The sequence below is a fragment of the Centroberyx gerrardi genome, chromosome 10, assembly GCF_048128805.1.
Source record: "Centroberyx gerrardi isolate f3 chromosome 10, fCenGer3.hap1.cur.20231027, whole genome shotgun sequence".
In the NCBI taxonomy this organism is placed as follows: Eukaryota; Metazoa; Chordata; class Actinopteri; order Beryciformes; family Berycidae; genus Centroberyx; species Centroberyx gerrardi.
Genome location: NC_136006.1, coordinates 21,838,030 through 21,853,369, shown reverse-complemented (window position 1 = coordinate 21,853,369; position 15,340 = coordinate 21,838,030). Strand labels below are relative to the sequence as shown.

General features: G+C 43.5%; 1 protein-coding gene across 1 annotated transcript in view; it reads left to right on the top strand.

Moving 5' to 3' along the window:
* The window catches only part of vwa8 (von Willebrand factor A domain containing 8), a 66,492-nt gene that overhangs the window by 994 nt on the left and 50,158 nt on the right, over positions 1 to 15,340 (top strand). The window contains exons 2-14 of the mRNA XM_071926345.2: positions 151 to 228; positions 415 to 545; positions 1,542 to 1,652; positions 7,493 to 7,660; positions 8,255 to 8,419; positions 8,680 to 8,729; positions 8,865 to 8,973; positions 9,361 to 9,465; positions 10,003 to 10,131; positions 10,970 to 11,104; positions 11,212 to 11,289; positions 14,611 to 14,771; positions 14,872 to 14,985. Coding sequence (XP_071782446.1) covers positions 151 to 228; positions 415 to 545; positions 1,542 to 1,652; positions 7,493 to 7,660; positions 8,255 to 8,419; positions 8,680 to 8,729; positions 8,865 to 8,973; positions 9,361 to 9,465; positions 10,003 to 10,131; positions 10,970 to 11,104; positions 11,212 to 11,289; positions 14,611 to 14,771; positions 14,872 to 14,985 — 1,534 coding nt within the window. The remainder of the gene's footprint in view (positions 1 to 150; positions 229 to 414; positions 546 to 1,541; positions 1,653 to 7,492; positions 7,661 to 8,254; positions 8,420 to 8,679; positions 8,730 to 8,864; positions 8,974 to 9,360; positions 9,466 to 10,002; positions 10,132 to 10,969; positions 11,105 to 11,211; positions 11,290 to 14,610; positions 14,772 to 14,871; positions 14,986 to 15,340) is intronic.

The window sequence follows — 15,340 nt, the reverse complement described above, 5'->3', positions numbered from 1 at the left end:
AGACAAACAGTGTCAGGTTTACCGTGTCAATATTTGATATGCCTCTTCTTGCACTGATTTTCATTTACCAAGTGCATTACTGTCCTGATGGTCATTGAAATTGTCTGTGAAAGGCCTGCTTATGTACTTGGTTACCCTGTGTTTTTGTAGGTGACACAGTGAAGATAGGAGAGATCTCTTACCAACTAAAAACACCTAGGAATCCAGAACTTGTTCCTGTCAAACACAGTAAGTAATAGTGTGTGTGTGTGTGTATGTATGTGTGTGTGTGTGTGTGTGTGTGTGTGTGTGTGTGTGTGTGTCTGGAGACATGAATCTGTATGGACATATGATTTTCTCATGAAATGAGAGGGGGAAAGTTGCAACAGGTGGAAGAGAGAGTTACAAAATTTTAATTATGTGTGCGTTTGCCAGTTTCAGACTCACTACCTCAGACAGTGGCCCAGCACCTACGATGGATCATGCAGAAAGACCTACTGGGGCAGGATGTGTTTCTCATTGGCCCCCCAGGACCCCTGAGACGCTCCATAGCCATGCAATACCTCGTGAGTGGATACACACACACACACACACACACACACACACACACACACATACATACACACACACACCATTGATATATTTGTGAACATGTTTAATTCCACCTCAAAGCTGGAACTATAGAATTTAAATTGTTAGTAAGGGCAATCTCTCATCTTTTTCTATTCCTCTCCCTTTCTCTCATCCGTGAATGGTCATTTGGCTGGTACCTGTACAATTGCTGACAAATGATGTTTGATAATGTTGTTATGGAAATGGGCATTCGATCTGTCCATGAGGCACAGAAAGCTGACATGTTACCATGGTGAAGTAATGTTTTCACTGAATATTCCAGGGGCCACCTATCATTACAACTGCCTGATTGTCATGCACTGTCCACACATGAAACAATACTTGTCCATGACAAAAAAAACCCGAATCACCGAATAACCAAAACTCTGACAGCAATCTTAGGGGAACAGATGAACCATTGTACACAAGGAAATGCAAACCTTTCTAACCATACACATTTTGTGGCTAGTAGTTGATGAGTCATCAAGAGATTTAAGAGATAAAACATTTGTTGATTCATACAGTTTGAGCTTTTAAACCCTAATGACCTTGACTTCATTGTGTCAGTAACAGAACTGTGTATTTTTGCAACTGTATGTTTTATGTCTACAAAGTCAATCTCCCATTTTCTGTTACTGGATCATGGGTTGACTTCCTCATAAAAGGATATTTCACAGTGATTGAGACTGAAAAAGGTTTTTGGTGCCAGAATTCTGACCTGTAAAGACACTGCAGGCTAACTACTACATATACAGTTTACATTACTACAATATTACTGTTACAGTGCAAATCTATTTTTAACGATTCTCTCACTACCAAAATATTTTTGTGAATTTTGTGAATATTATCAGCACTAAATAAAGTGATCCAGCTAGGAGACTAACACTGTTGTGTGGTGTTCTGAAATGTTGTGATGCTGTACAGTAAAGCATTCCCTTGTTGCTGACCAGGAGCTGACCAGGCGGGAGGTAGAGTATGTGTCTCTGTCCAGGGACACCACAGAGACAGACCTGAAACAGAGGAGGGAGATCCGCTCAGGGACGGCCTTCTACATAGACCAGGTAAGTCCACTCACTCAGCCTATGCACTGTCTACCAAGCAGGGTCCGAAATTGACACTCGCCAAGTGCCAAGTTCCAGTAAAACTTGTTTCCAGGATAAATCAATAAGGGTCACCTGCCACACTGACCGGTAACTTTTGAGACGATAACAGTTGAATGCCTCGGTTATATACAATCTGTGCCTGTTCTCAAATGTTGTCCTCGCTTGCAATTTGAATTCTGCTGCTCTTTGTGGATTTACAACTTTGATAAATTGTATCAGTGAGTGAGAAAGTTTTAAATTAAGACACAGTGCCTGGTTCGAAATAGCACTGAAAATGGGAAGGGTGACATGTTTCTATGAAAAATTAATTATTTTGGCTGTTAAAAATTATTCTTGGCAGGTAAATTATTTAGGTTACCAGACCTTAGCAGGTGAGCCAAAAAGTTAATTTCTGACACTGCTACCAAGTGATTTGGAAATGCAGCATGAGTCTAGACACGTCTCAACTGTTTTTCAGAATCAGAATCACATGATTTGTCAAGTATAATAATAAACGTACAGGAATATGTCTCGGCAGCAGACATGTTGACAACTTACATGTTACAAAACACATGCTGACACACATAATACAGACCAACAGGGCTTCACATTCAGTGCAAATAGTTGTGGCAAGACATACTAAGGACATAAAACTACATATCACTCTACATAGATACAGTCAACATTCTATAGCTGTGTGCCCAGCGTGGCATGGGACAAAGTCACTGCTGCAGAGGGAAGTGTGGGCAGTGTCAAGTCTGTAATAAAATCTGTTCTGTAAAGGCGGTGTTAGAAGTCTTTCTGATACTAAGTGATCGGTGGATTATTTTAGGAGAGAACATTATTGGTTAAACTGTTAAATTCTTGCTGGACCGACACTGTACAGTAGCTTCGTTAATAGATACAGTTGCTTCAGTTTTCCCACTCACACTGTATAATAACCATCTAATTACTGTAGTGTGAAACTGTCGTCTCCTCCCTTTCCATTCAGTTCCATTCCATGGCACCTGCTGATCTATCAGGGTTTATGCAAACACACACCCCCACACTCTGTTGAGGAGTTTGTCAGTCAGGTAACCATGGAGACCAGCAGCTCCTCATTATCAGGGCTCATTTCTCCAAGGAGAACTTCAGATCCTCCATTCATTCCCGGGGGTCCAGAAGAAAGATCACGGGGAAAAAAATCCCATCGCAGCCTGTTCATTAAACCCTGTCGCTGGGCTTTGAGGAGTCAGTGGCAACAAATAATGATTTATCATGAGCTGTGATAATTAACATTTAGACAGTCATGTCATTATCTACAACTAATTAGCGCATAGCTGCAACTGTGTTAAAAATAACTTGGTTGCATAACAGTTTAAACATCATCTCCATGGAAACAGAATGAAGTTTTTCTTTACTTAATCCCAAGCGTTTATCCCTGAGACCTCGCCCAGGAAGTTGGTCAGCTGGAACTGGGAAACTCCCGGCCAATGGATTTAAGAGTTTCTTATTGTTTTAGTGGGCTGGAAGGGAGGTCAGTTGGAGTGTCACTACCCTTTGTTTCTCTCAGTGGTGTGATCATTAAATAGAGTATAGGCCCTATTTTTGTGCCAGTGCAGATGAAGTGCAGTGACCTTGTTCCGGTAAAATTACGCTTGTGCCTCTGCCCACTAAGACCATGTCTTTGTGTAAGCGCTGGTGTTCTGTGCTATTTTTGTGGCTTTAGTTGGCGAAGACTCACCCACATAGACCTCTCCAACATCACATAAACCCCTCTTATGTATGTTATATTTTATTTATTGATGACTTTGATATAAATTCTTCAACCAGTCTTTTACCAGTCGTCTACATGCACATCACAAATATGATTACAATGCAATGAAGCCAATAATGCAAGTAAAGCAGATTAAAATCACAATGAAACTGTATTTTGAGAGCGCCTTGCTTCCTTAATGTGATGTATTCCCTGTTGAAACAGGATATTGGGGTGCGACGTAATCTTCCTATGGGACATCAGTTAGGTAGAGAAAGGCTTTATTTGATGGGAGGGGCGGTGGGGCAGGACTGTTCAAAAATGTGTGATGGATTTATTGGTTGGAATTTTCATGTACGCCTCTGGTACACAATGATGTCACCACTCATGATTTTCTGTTTTCCAGGAAGTAAAAATAATGAGATTTTGTTATAAAAATACAATCAAATAATTTTGTTGTCATTTTTGTGATATACATTTTCAATAGGTATATGTTTTGATAGTTAGAATTAGCAAAAAAATCATTTTCATTTCAGTGTGACTTTAAAGGGTGATTCTTACCAATATCTGCTATCACAGCTGTTTGTAGGATGTATGAGGGCCTTACCTGTCGGTTGATGAAATGACATCCCGGGTCGCATTGGACACAGTAGTTCACACAGCTCCATTTTACAGTCCACTCTACATCACTGAACTCCCTCAGGACCACACATTCCCACCAGTCCTCACTCTGTATCCTCATCCAAAAACGCTTGGTTGCCGGGGGTGCAGTCATGCGTCGTCTCCTTCTTTCCATCAGATTTCGTAAAAGTAGCACCTGAAGCATGGCATTTTGTAATTTCAACAGAGGAAGGCCTATGGCTGCAACAAACAACATGATTTGGTAGTGCAGGATCATGGCTGTAATTTTTTTGGTAAAATCTGATAGTGGAAGGACAGTAAAGAAGTTATTATTTTTTTTTAGAAAAAACCTATTTCCACAACTCTAAAAATAAAATAAATAAGCAGGCCTACTTCACTCATGTAAATGGGATTATTATGGGTCTATTTCTTTACAGAATTGGCAGTTGGCATTATTGTGCACATGTAAACATAGCTAATGACTAACTGAATGCAACCTTTGCATCACTTCAGTAAAACAAATTACAGACAGCTTACAAAATAATGGAAAACATTTTATCATATTACAAAATTAGATGTATCTGCACATGTTGTTATTGTGTCAATTGTCAGCCAACATATATTTGTCGATGTGCATCATTACGCGCAGAAAACATGGTGGCAGGGATTTCAATATCTCCAGAAATGTGAATTAAACTTAAAAAAGGGACATTATCTGCCCTTGGCGGCATATTTGGGGTGCCGTATAATCACACCTTGCGACTGTGCACCTCCCAGACAAGAACATCAGTTTCCTCTTGGGAGAAGCCCGTCTGGACTCTCCTCATCCATTACACCCGTAACTGTCCATGTTTTTAAAGGGGGTGAGAGGAGCTGATTTGATTGGTCATGATTGAAGCAGCCCCTACCATGCCTACTGGTAATTTATTCCTCTTAATCCAACCCCTTTTACAACTGTGCCACAGGTGCGCCAGCGCCTCTGGTGACAAAATGGCCAAAAATCTGGGCGTACCTGTGCCTTGATTCACAATAGGGCCCTAGAACTGAAATGCAGTGCATTATAGTTTGCAAATTCACAGTGGTACCTGCTGTGTACAGTATACACCATACAGTGTTGTTGTTTCCAAATGCTAAAAGCAGGGACTAAATTTAGTGTGATATTCAGGGTTTTGTCCTGGTCCAGAGTCCAGGACGCTGACTCTGAATGGTTGAGCTGTTTCCTGTCAGTCGTCCTGTTCTTATCCACTGATGTTACAGCAACAGATCTACAGTAGCTGGGTGATAAATTCTCTAATGGCTGGATTAAGGAAGGCAGAAAAATAGCTTCAGGCCAACCCCTTTAACTCCCCTACTCTCACTTGCTTCCCACCTTCACATCAAAATGAAAACAGGTGTCCATTGTTTCCATGGAAACTACTCTTGAATAGCTACAGCATTACTGATTGGACTAATCGGTGTGAAGAGATGTCCTATTTCTGGTCTCCTTCAAATCTCAGGGAATTTTGTGCTGTCTAATGAGAGATGGGGGCAGAGTTTGTGTGTTTGTGTGTGTAGGAATGTGTTGGTATGTGCGTTGGTGAGAGAAGTATCGGAGGAGTTGTAGTTGATTTTGTGTGTGTGTGTGTGTGTGTGTGTGTGTTCATGTGTGCCTGTGAGTGTGATTGTCATGTGCATGTACACATGCCTGTATGTGTACTTGTTTGTGTATTTTAGGGATAGAAGATGTGTGGGTGCGAGTTAGCAAGCTTTTCTCTTTGACAAGATTTGGGAATGAGGGTATATCAGTGGGAGGTGTGTGTTTTTGTGTTAACTAGAACATCCAAGTATTCCTGAGGGCCCTGGGCTGATTTGGAGCCCTATATTCAGACTTAACGTGTCGGTCCCTGTGCTTACTCTCTCCCTCCCATCTCTCCACTCCTCCCTCTGTCTCTCCTTCCTCCTTCACTCCCAGCTCTCCTCCCCCAAAATGTCCACATGTAGGATGGATATAGTCACGGAGATGGAAGTAATCACAGCCCTGTCTTCTTTCTGCCATCTCCAACCACCTCTCCCCAGTTAGCAGGCTCTTATGTAAGGCAGCTAACCTCAAACCCACACTGCAAATAGACTCCATTACAATAATAAATAGCTTCCCACCTCCACTAGAGCTGATCGTCTACTGAGACCAATGCGTAGCCAACCAATGCTTAACCTCCGCAGTGAGATCTTGCTTATGTAAAGGACATTTTCTTATGCAAGTAGGCCTGTCATGGAAAACCTACCAAGGTAGGTTATGCAGTATTTATCAGGTAAAATAAAAATACCTAGGTATCTCAGAATGAGAGTCTGGTATAATCGCCAAGCATAATAAATATACAGGAATTTGGAGACATTGGGTGTAGAGACATATTGACTTCCTAAGTACATGCTGACACACATGGTGCAAGGACAATAAGACCTTACATACAGTGCATGACATGGAAAATGGCCTGTAGATATCACTCTTCATATTCATTCTTCATATTCATTAAATGTTCTATGCTTTCAACGCTCTGTAACGGCCATTGCTCAATAGGAATGTTTGCTGAAAAGTATGAAGTATCTGGTGGGATTTTGTTCTCTGCAGAGTCAGTGACAGGCCGAACACAAGGCCCGCCTGTGGTTCCCCCTCTCTCTCGCCATCCTGCGTCACTCACATTTCTAACAATTATCTGATTACAGCGTTGGTGCTGAAAATGGATCGAGAGTTAAATATAGAGCATCTGGTCCTGACTATAGTTTTATGGCTCCGCTTCCCACACAACCTGCCACGTATTTACATGTTAACCTAATTACATGGCCACTCGCTCTGCGGTCCGCCCAGACAGCTAGAGTTTCCTGCCTCTTGACGTCAGATGTGCTTTTTGATTTCTGCAGAAACGCGCGCACACAAGTATACGCATGCACACATACACACACACATGCATACACCCATTCACACATACACATGTGCATACATGCACACACACAGAGACACATACACAAACTTAACTAACCCGACAGAACTAACTTTTATCCCACATTTGGTGGTAGAAAATAGGCCTTCCTAAAACAGATGAGACGTTTTAAAGCGTGGTTGGAGAGTGTGGAGGCCGTTCTGAATACAATATGCAGAGGGCATCCTCAGGAAAGGCTTTATGGCAAGCCCATATTGTTTAATGGAGCATGGGCAGTAAGAGTTGATGCATGGTCAGATTGCTCTTTGTGTAAATGCTTTTAGCCCTGTTAGCACTGGCTCAGGGTCAGAGGTTGTGGTGGAAGACAAAGCTGCAGATGTGTACTGTGGTTGAATTGACTGCAGCTGTTCATTATTAGGATTTAGCCTTTGAATTAAAAGGTTTAACCGTTTCTTTGAGACCAGCTCCTGCCCCCGCATCCCTAAAGATTTTTGGAGTATTGATTGAGTTCATTGATTAGTCCCTTCTTCCACTGTGTTTGTCCCCAGTGTGCGGTGAGGGCAGCGACCGAGGGCCGGATCCTCGTCCTGGAGGGGCTGGAGAAGGCGGAGAGGAATGTTCTGCCCGTCCTCAACAACCTGCTGGAGAACAGAGAGATGCAGCTGGAGGACGGACGCTTCCTCATGTCGGCCGAGCGCTACGACAAGCTGCTGCAGGTCAGCTCAGCAGGCTGGCCTAAATAAGTCACACACCATAGTCTTGGGCTGGGGACCACAGAGCTTTATCATCCAGGGTTGCACACGTTAAATCAAACCCTCCAGGTTTGGTAATTAAATACACAGTTACATTTTTCCCATGCTGTGGGCATGAAGAGCCCAGTCAGGGGTGTCACACTTCACTCCTCTGTACCTAGGTGCTATCACACTTCATCATGGTTTACAGCACTTCATAAAATAATTTTCTACCAATCACAACTTTATTGAGTAGTATCTAGTTAATACAAGCAAGTAAATGTTCTGTCATTTTGAAAATTAAGTTTAACTATGAATCTTCACACCTTAGCTGTGAATTTTCACACAACTCCTACTGTCCTCTTGTATTCAGAAAGAACTCTATATCATTGGCATAAACACACTGTGGGACTGCACAGAATCAGTATTTGTTATTATTTTAGATTGTGTATCCACCTGTGTGTCTGCAATCTTTTGAATCTTAAATGCATTGAATATAAAATGTGGAAAATTTAATGTAGGAATTATAGAGACGGTAGAAATAGGTTGGACTTTAAATTACGCCTCGATGCATTCCAGGAGCACACCAAAGAGGAGCTGGATGCCTGGAAGATTGTCCGTGTGAGCGAGGACTTCCGGGTCATCGCTTTGGGACTTCCTGTCCCCAAGTATAAGGGAAACCCCTTGGATCCTCCGCTCCGCTCCCGCTTCCAGGCCAGAGACATTTACTACCTACCCTTCAAGGTCAGAGCGACGATCTCAGTACACTTCTGTTTATATCTTAGGCATTTATCTGACGCTCTTATCGTAAAAATGTGTGCAACTGTAGAATAAGGTTAAATTCCTCAATCACCAAAATTATAAGAAAAGGGCTGGGCCAAAGCATTCTCCCTAATACTACCCTTTCATTATGTGAACCTAACCACATAAACATATTAAACTGACTACACACTGAGGTGTCTGTGCTATTCTAACTATTCTCATCTCTGGCGTGTTTTTTTCAGGACCAGTTGGAGCTGTTGTACACAGCAGGACCAAATGTTGCAGCTGAAAGGTGAATACATTTACTGAAGCCAAGCCCTCCTACTACCTCTTTAAATGGATTGTTTGGCTTGTGGATATTGTTTGTCGTTACTTTAAGTCTCAATGGCTTTTAAGGATCAATGTTGTGTTGTTTCCTGTGCGTCAGGGTGTCCCAGCTGCTGTCCCTAGCCACCACACTGTGCTCCCAGGAGTCGTCCACCCTGGGTCTGCCTGACTTCCCTGTGGACAACCTGTCTCCTGCCCTCCAAGTGCTGGTGAGACCCCGGCTCTGACAGGCATCCTAAAGAAGATGCTAAAATGAAGGAGAATAAGAAAGTTAAACAGTTAGAGGGAGAAAACAGAGAGTGAGAGAGAGTCATATGTGCAAATCATATGCATTCATTTGATTTTGTCCCAGATTTTTGATAGAAATGACAGAATTACAGAATATACAGAATTGTCTATACTGTAGGTGGGGAGGTAGCAGTGAGGACAGTGAAACATGAACTATATTTTAGGGAAATAATAGTGAAATTAAGCTATTTCTCATTTTGCTGTGGCCCCCGTGGAGATGCCTCAAGGACCCCTGGTGGTCCCTGGATCCCACTTTGGGAACCACTGGTCCAAGTCTCATCTCTGTATCTTTACTGTTACTGTTGCAGAATGTCTTCCCCATGCTGTCCTCCCAGCAGCTGGTTCAGAGACTTTACCCCTACCACAGCATATTGGGCAAGGAGGGACGCACCGCTGTGGAGGGCGTCCTCAGTGTAAGGACACACGCACACACACACATACACATGTGCCCTAACCTTATGTTCAGCCTGAACGTGAAAAAATGTTTAGAGGGGGTGTGAATGATGCAAAGTCAATAGAAGGAGGGGAACGGAGCGAGATGGATGCAACTTTGCTGTAGGTGGCGTGAGGTGAGGTGAAGAAAAGTTTGTTTAAGTTTAATTTTTTTTCAAATTGAGCAAGAAAAATGTCCAGGTGCCTGTAAATTTCTCCCCCATAGTAGTATAGTATTTCTAATTTCTAATATGCAAACATGATAGGAAAAACAAATAATGCTGAATCATAATGTCAAGTAATCAGCATTGTCTCATCATTCCTCACCTTTACAAGTCAAGCGAACTCATGAATAAATCAAGACAAAATGTTGCCTCACGTTCAGTCTGAATGTAGGGTAAAACACTTCATACAAATACATTGGACTATTGGCCACAAACTCACACATAAGTCCTCATCCCCTACCCCTCCCCTCATGTGCACACGCACATATTGTGTATCACTCTTTTCTTTTATAGAGGTTTGAGCTTTTGGATGGGCGACGTCAGCCAGCTCCCGGAGCCGTTGTGAGTGTGTCCTTGGCCAGGGACCTGGAGGGCCATGCAGACGTCACATTACGTGTCGCAGACCAGGACGTCACCTTTCAGGTACCAGTAGAATGGTTGTTATGGCATGAAACCTCACAATACAAAGCAGTGCTGCGTGCTATGAGCCAGCCGCTCTCTCAAAATTCCAAAAAGGTAAACATTCTCAGAATCAGAAGAAGGTTGTTGCCAGGCGAGAATGTTGATAATCTGACTCTTCCCACCAGCTTGAATCTCTCACAGACCACCAGGCCCTAGTCATGACCCAGGAAAATGACAAATTGAAAAATCTGCCACCACACTGCTGGCTGTGAAAAATACAGCATCAGTCATTCATACATTACACAGAGATGTTCATTGTCCCTCGTCAGACCACACACAGACAGGCAGACAATCAGTAGCTTGACCATCTCATCTCTGACCGACACTCTGTAGTTGACCCTCTGGACAGAATCTCTCTATCGCTCTTTATTTGTCCCTCTTGATTGGATAAAAAAAGAAAAGAGGGTGGATGAGTCACTTTATGAGATTTTGGAGGACACAGATATCCGAGAGTTCAAGGAACAGTGGTACTGAGCTTCCAGCCAAATAAGTTATATGACGATCATCAACTCTTTGAAGCTGCGTTTTCTCTATGTGTGGCAGCAAATCTGTTTTGAATATCTGCTTTGAATATGCAGTGCAATGCATCATTTGGATCGTATGATAATGCTCTTTGTAATTACACATACTTTGTTCCCAGCCCATGATTGCAGCATATCAGTGATACGACTGTGTCACTGTTTCACTTCCCATGCTTTTCCCAAGAAGAATTGAAGGAATATTATGCTACAAATTCTATGTAATGATGAAGCTATTTATTGCTCTATTGTGGTCATTTCCTGTCTCCACTGAACTCCAGGTCCCAGCAGGCACCAAGGAGCCCCGCCCACCCAACAGTAGCCCCGCCTTCATCAGCACATCAAGCCACGCCCAGCTGCTGGCTGAGATGATGCAGTCACACATGGTCAAAGACATGTGTCTGATTGGGGCCAAGGTAGCTAACACAACACAACACACACACACACACACACACAGACACACACACATGTACGGTGAATGTGAACCCTGTGCTTTTGATAACAGTACTGCTGTATCTTCTAGGGTTGCGGCAAGTCAGTGATTGCCAGAGAGTTTGCTGAGATGCTGGGTTACAGCATAGAGCCGGTTATGCTGTACCAGGTAAATATGACACTGGGCTTTGTTAGATTCAGGATGTCTGTTTTTTCAACTTTTTAACCATCTTCATTTACTATCATTGCACGCACTACAGATCATTAATGTCATGAATTAGCGTTTAATTATAAGACAGAGCTTCCCATTCGATGTCAAACCCCCCAAATAATTTACAACACAAACATGTATTTCCCCCCCAAAAAAATATTGTAAGGAACAACAAAAAAAATTTTTTGTACATGATGTGTTTTTCACCTCCTGATGATGCTACAGCTCCATCTGCAAAAATTCATCCATTTCAAAATGTACTTGGTTTGCGTGCGTGCGCATCCATCAAACACAAGCATTCTAGCTGTGTGACATAGGAAATAACTGTGTGTGTTTTGGATATGAGTTCATGTATGTCAGGGAAAGCAAATCACTGGCAGAGACACTTGGACCACATCACTGACATTCCAGAGTGCGTGACCTGTGATGTCATGAAGGAGGGGTCAACCCCTCCACAACTGCACCAATAGGGAAAGAGGAGGGGCAGACAAACTGCACGCAGTGGGGAAGGAGTATTTTTGACAGAGGACACCTCCTTAAATAGAAGTCCTTTCATCTGAGGAGAATGCTCTTCTGTTTTACGAGGATTTTCCCCGTTCTTGTCACATTGCTTTATAACCATAGGGAGATGTAGCAAATGTTAAATGACTGTTTCACTTATTTAACACACTTGTTACAGAATCACTTTCTTGCCGGCTGTGGTCTGATCCCTGCTGCATGTGCAGAGTTTACAAATGCTATGCTATACTATCCCAGGCAGTTCATTTAAACTTGACATTATTGGCTACAGTGTAATGTATGGTATAAGTCATGCTTGCTTATCCAAACTCAAACTCATGTGAGTTTGGATGAGCGTTCATGTCACATCTGAAAGGCCTGTGAATTTGAAGTGGGATAGAGTGGTTTTATGTAGAAGTAGGACAGGGTTTTGGCTAAAAGAGCCAATCTGGCTTCCATCACAGATACCTGGGCTGGGCCTCAGGCCTCCTGTCCGGCCTGGGACAGACACTAACTGGGAAGTGGAGAGCAGGGGAGCCTTGCTAGGGTGTATATGTGTGTGAATGTAAAACTTAAGGTAGTGAAACCTCCCCCTCTGTGTTTGCGTGTGTGTGTGTGTGCGCGTGTGAATCTGTGGAATGCAGTCGGCCGGGTGAGGATTGTGCAGGAAATGGGTTCCCTGTGTGTGTATGTGTGCTGTAGGCTTATGTATTAATGCATCATGCTGTAGCTATTTTTAGCTGGCTGAGGTCAGGGGTTACTTGTGCTTCGGGAATTGCGGAATCCTGTGCCGGCAATTCATCTTGTCAACTCTGAAAATCCCATTTTGGGAAAACCGCGTGACATATAAGGCTGGAGAGGAATCTAAAATATATATATATATATTTTTTTTTTTTTGTTATTTGTGTGTGTGTGTGTGTGTGTGTCTACTGGCACCTGACCTTTGGTGGAAAACAGCAAAAAAAAAACAATTCCATAAAAAACAAATTCCTTTCCATAACACCAAAAGCCTAAAAGCCTCATCGCATTTTTCTTCACCTCTTTCCCCAGCAGTAATGAGAAATGAAATGATTGTCTTTATGTGATGGAAAAAGAAGTGGTGTTATTTCAGAGTAGGGTTTCCCTTGCTAATCCTTCCCTCGACATGGGGCTAGAGGGTCAGGAATAACATTTTGATTGAGTTACTTCACCATATTACACTGGTAACTCTGCCAGATTTTTTTTTTTATCAAGGAATGGACAGGAAGACAGATAGGGAGACATACACACATTTACCTCCACAAACAGGCGGTCCCATAGACATACAGTACAGGCAGAGCCACTGATATTTACCAATCCACAGGGCCTGATGTAACTATGCCTTATGCAGTGTGGGAGAGCACCTATGTAGAAACCTACCTTGGATGGAAAAAGGTGGGTGAGAGCATGTATGTCACTGGAGTTATCAAGATGCTCCTCCCATTCCCATCACAGATGTTTGATTGAAGACGCCTCCAGAAGGTTCAACAGGAAGCCCATAACCCATAACCACACCGCTTAACACTGATCAGAACTAGACTCACCTACGCTACCCTGTGTCTACTCCTAGGCTTACACCTAGCTAACAGATATGCACCCAATATTTTTTAACCTCGCTATTGGTCTCAGCAACTATAGTCATAAGTGATGGCTGACTCTGCTGAGTTGAAACAGCCCACACAGCAGTTCAGAAACCAAAACACAGTGACTGAAAGACAGTCTGACAAAATAGACAGACATCTTGTTTATTGATGCCCAAAATTGACTCCAGTTATTCTGTTCAGTTCTGCTTGTCATCTGAGACAGAGAGGCAGACAGGCAGGCAGGTAGTCAGTCAGGCAGCTGCAGGTTAGCAGACGGACCAAAACAGAGAGAGAGATGGGACCCTGTGGCTGACCAGACAGTCTGTCAGCAGTCACCTCATTAATGGCTCTCAGGAATTATGTGTGTCAGAGGAGCCCAGACAAATGAGCGTCCCATGGCTTCCTCCTAGTCTTTGTCTGTCTGGCCTCGCTGCTGTGACTATAGAAGGCTGTCCGTTTGTCTCCCGCGTTTTATGGATCGTTTCTGCTGTTTAAACAACTGCACTTCATTTTCCACTTCATTCACTCCGCGTCACGATAGAACAAAGTGGAAAATAGGGGGCCTGTTTTTGACTTAATGCAAAATGCTTTCTCGCTGAGGAACAGTTAGCAGTTCAGTAATCGGCACCTGGAACAAATTGTGTGTGACTCTGCTTGTCTGTCCCTCCTCTTCCCTCCATCTCTGCCATGGCAAGGTAGCGTGATAGTGAATCTGACAGTCTTGGTCTGCAGACGATTCCTCCGTATGGAAGTGTGCCATTAACTGTTATCTGCAAAACACAGCAGCAGGGCCAGATCATGCGGGGGCATCTTTACAGGAAGTGTGGAAACACTGGAAATTTGTTTATGATTTCAAGGAAGTCTCTATTATGGTGTAATAGTTCATATTACTCACTTCATCCAATTTCACTGTGTGATGGAAAACATGCTGGCAAATTGAACCTACCCCATCTTCTCTTTCTCTTTTCCTTTTTCTAATGCTCTCAATCCCTTTACCTCCCCCCTCTTCATCCCTTGATCTCTATCTCTTTCCCTCCCCCTTCTATCTCTGCCTCTTCTTCGCTCCGTTGCTCACTCCCATACCTCCTATCTCTTTCTCTTTCCTCCTTTCTCCTATCCCACCCTTCTCTCCCTCCTCTCTCTCTCCCTCTCTCTCTCTCTCTCTCTCTCTTTCTTCCAGGACATGACAGCCAGGGACCTTCTCCAGCAGAGGTACACGCTCCCTAACGGAGACACGGCATGGAGGCCGTCTCCGCTGGTCACCGCTGCCCAGGAGGGCAAGCTGCTGCTGCTGGACGGCATACACAGGGTCAACCTGGGAACCCTGGCCGTGCTCTCCAGGTACACACACACACACACACACACACACACACACACACACACACACACACACACACACACAGACACACACCAGCTCATTCCACTGTGCATTGCATCCCAGGTTGCTACATGACAGGGAGTTGGCACTGTACGATGGGACCAGGCTGATGAGGTGGGACAGATACCAGATCCTGAAAGAACAATTGCAGCTCACTGACCAGCAACTGCAGGAGAGGTACAAACAAACACACACACACACACACACACACACCCCCGTTGGGAGTGTGAGACAGATCTGTGAAGTGATGAGGTGTAATTTCTTAGCTGCTAATGAAGTCATGACTTCATCATACCTGGCGACAAAGAACGACTCCCACAGTCTAATTAATATTAGTCAAGAATATTAGCCAAGGACAGATAACGCAAACACACGCACGCGCACACACAACACACACACACACACACACACACACACACACACAGGCCAGCAGACAGGGGATTGTGGAGTATGTGTGGGAGAGGTCAGGAGCATTTCTAAATCTGTATTTGCGTCAAATGTGGAAACAACGCAGATGTGATCCCTGGCTTTT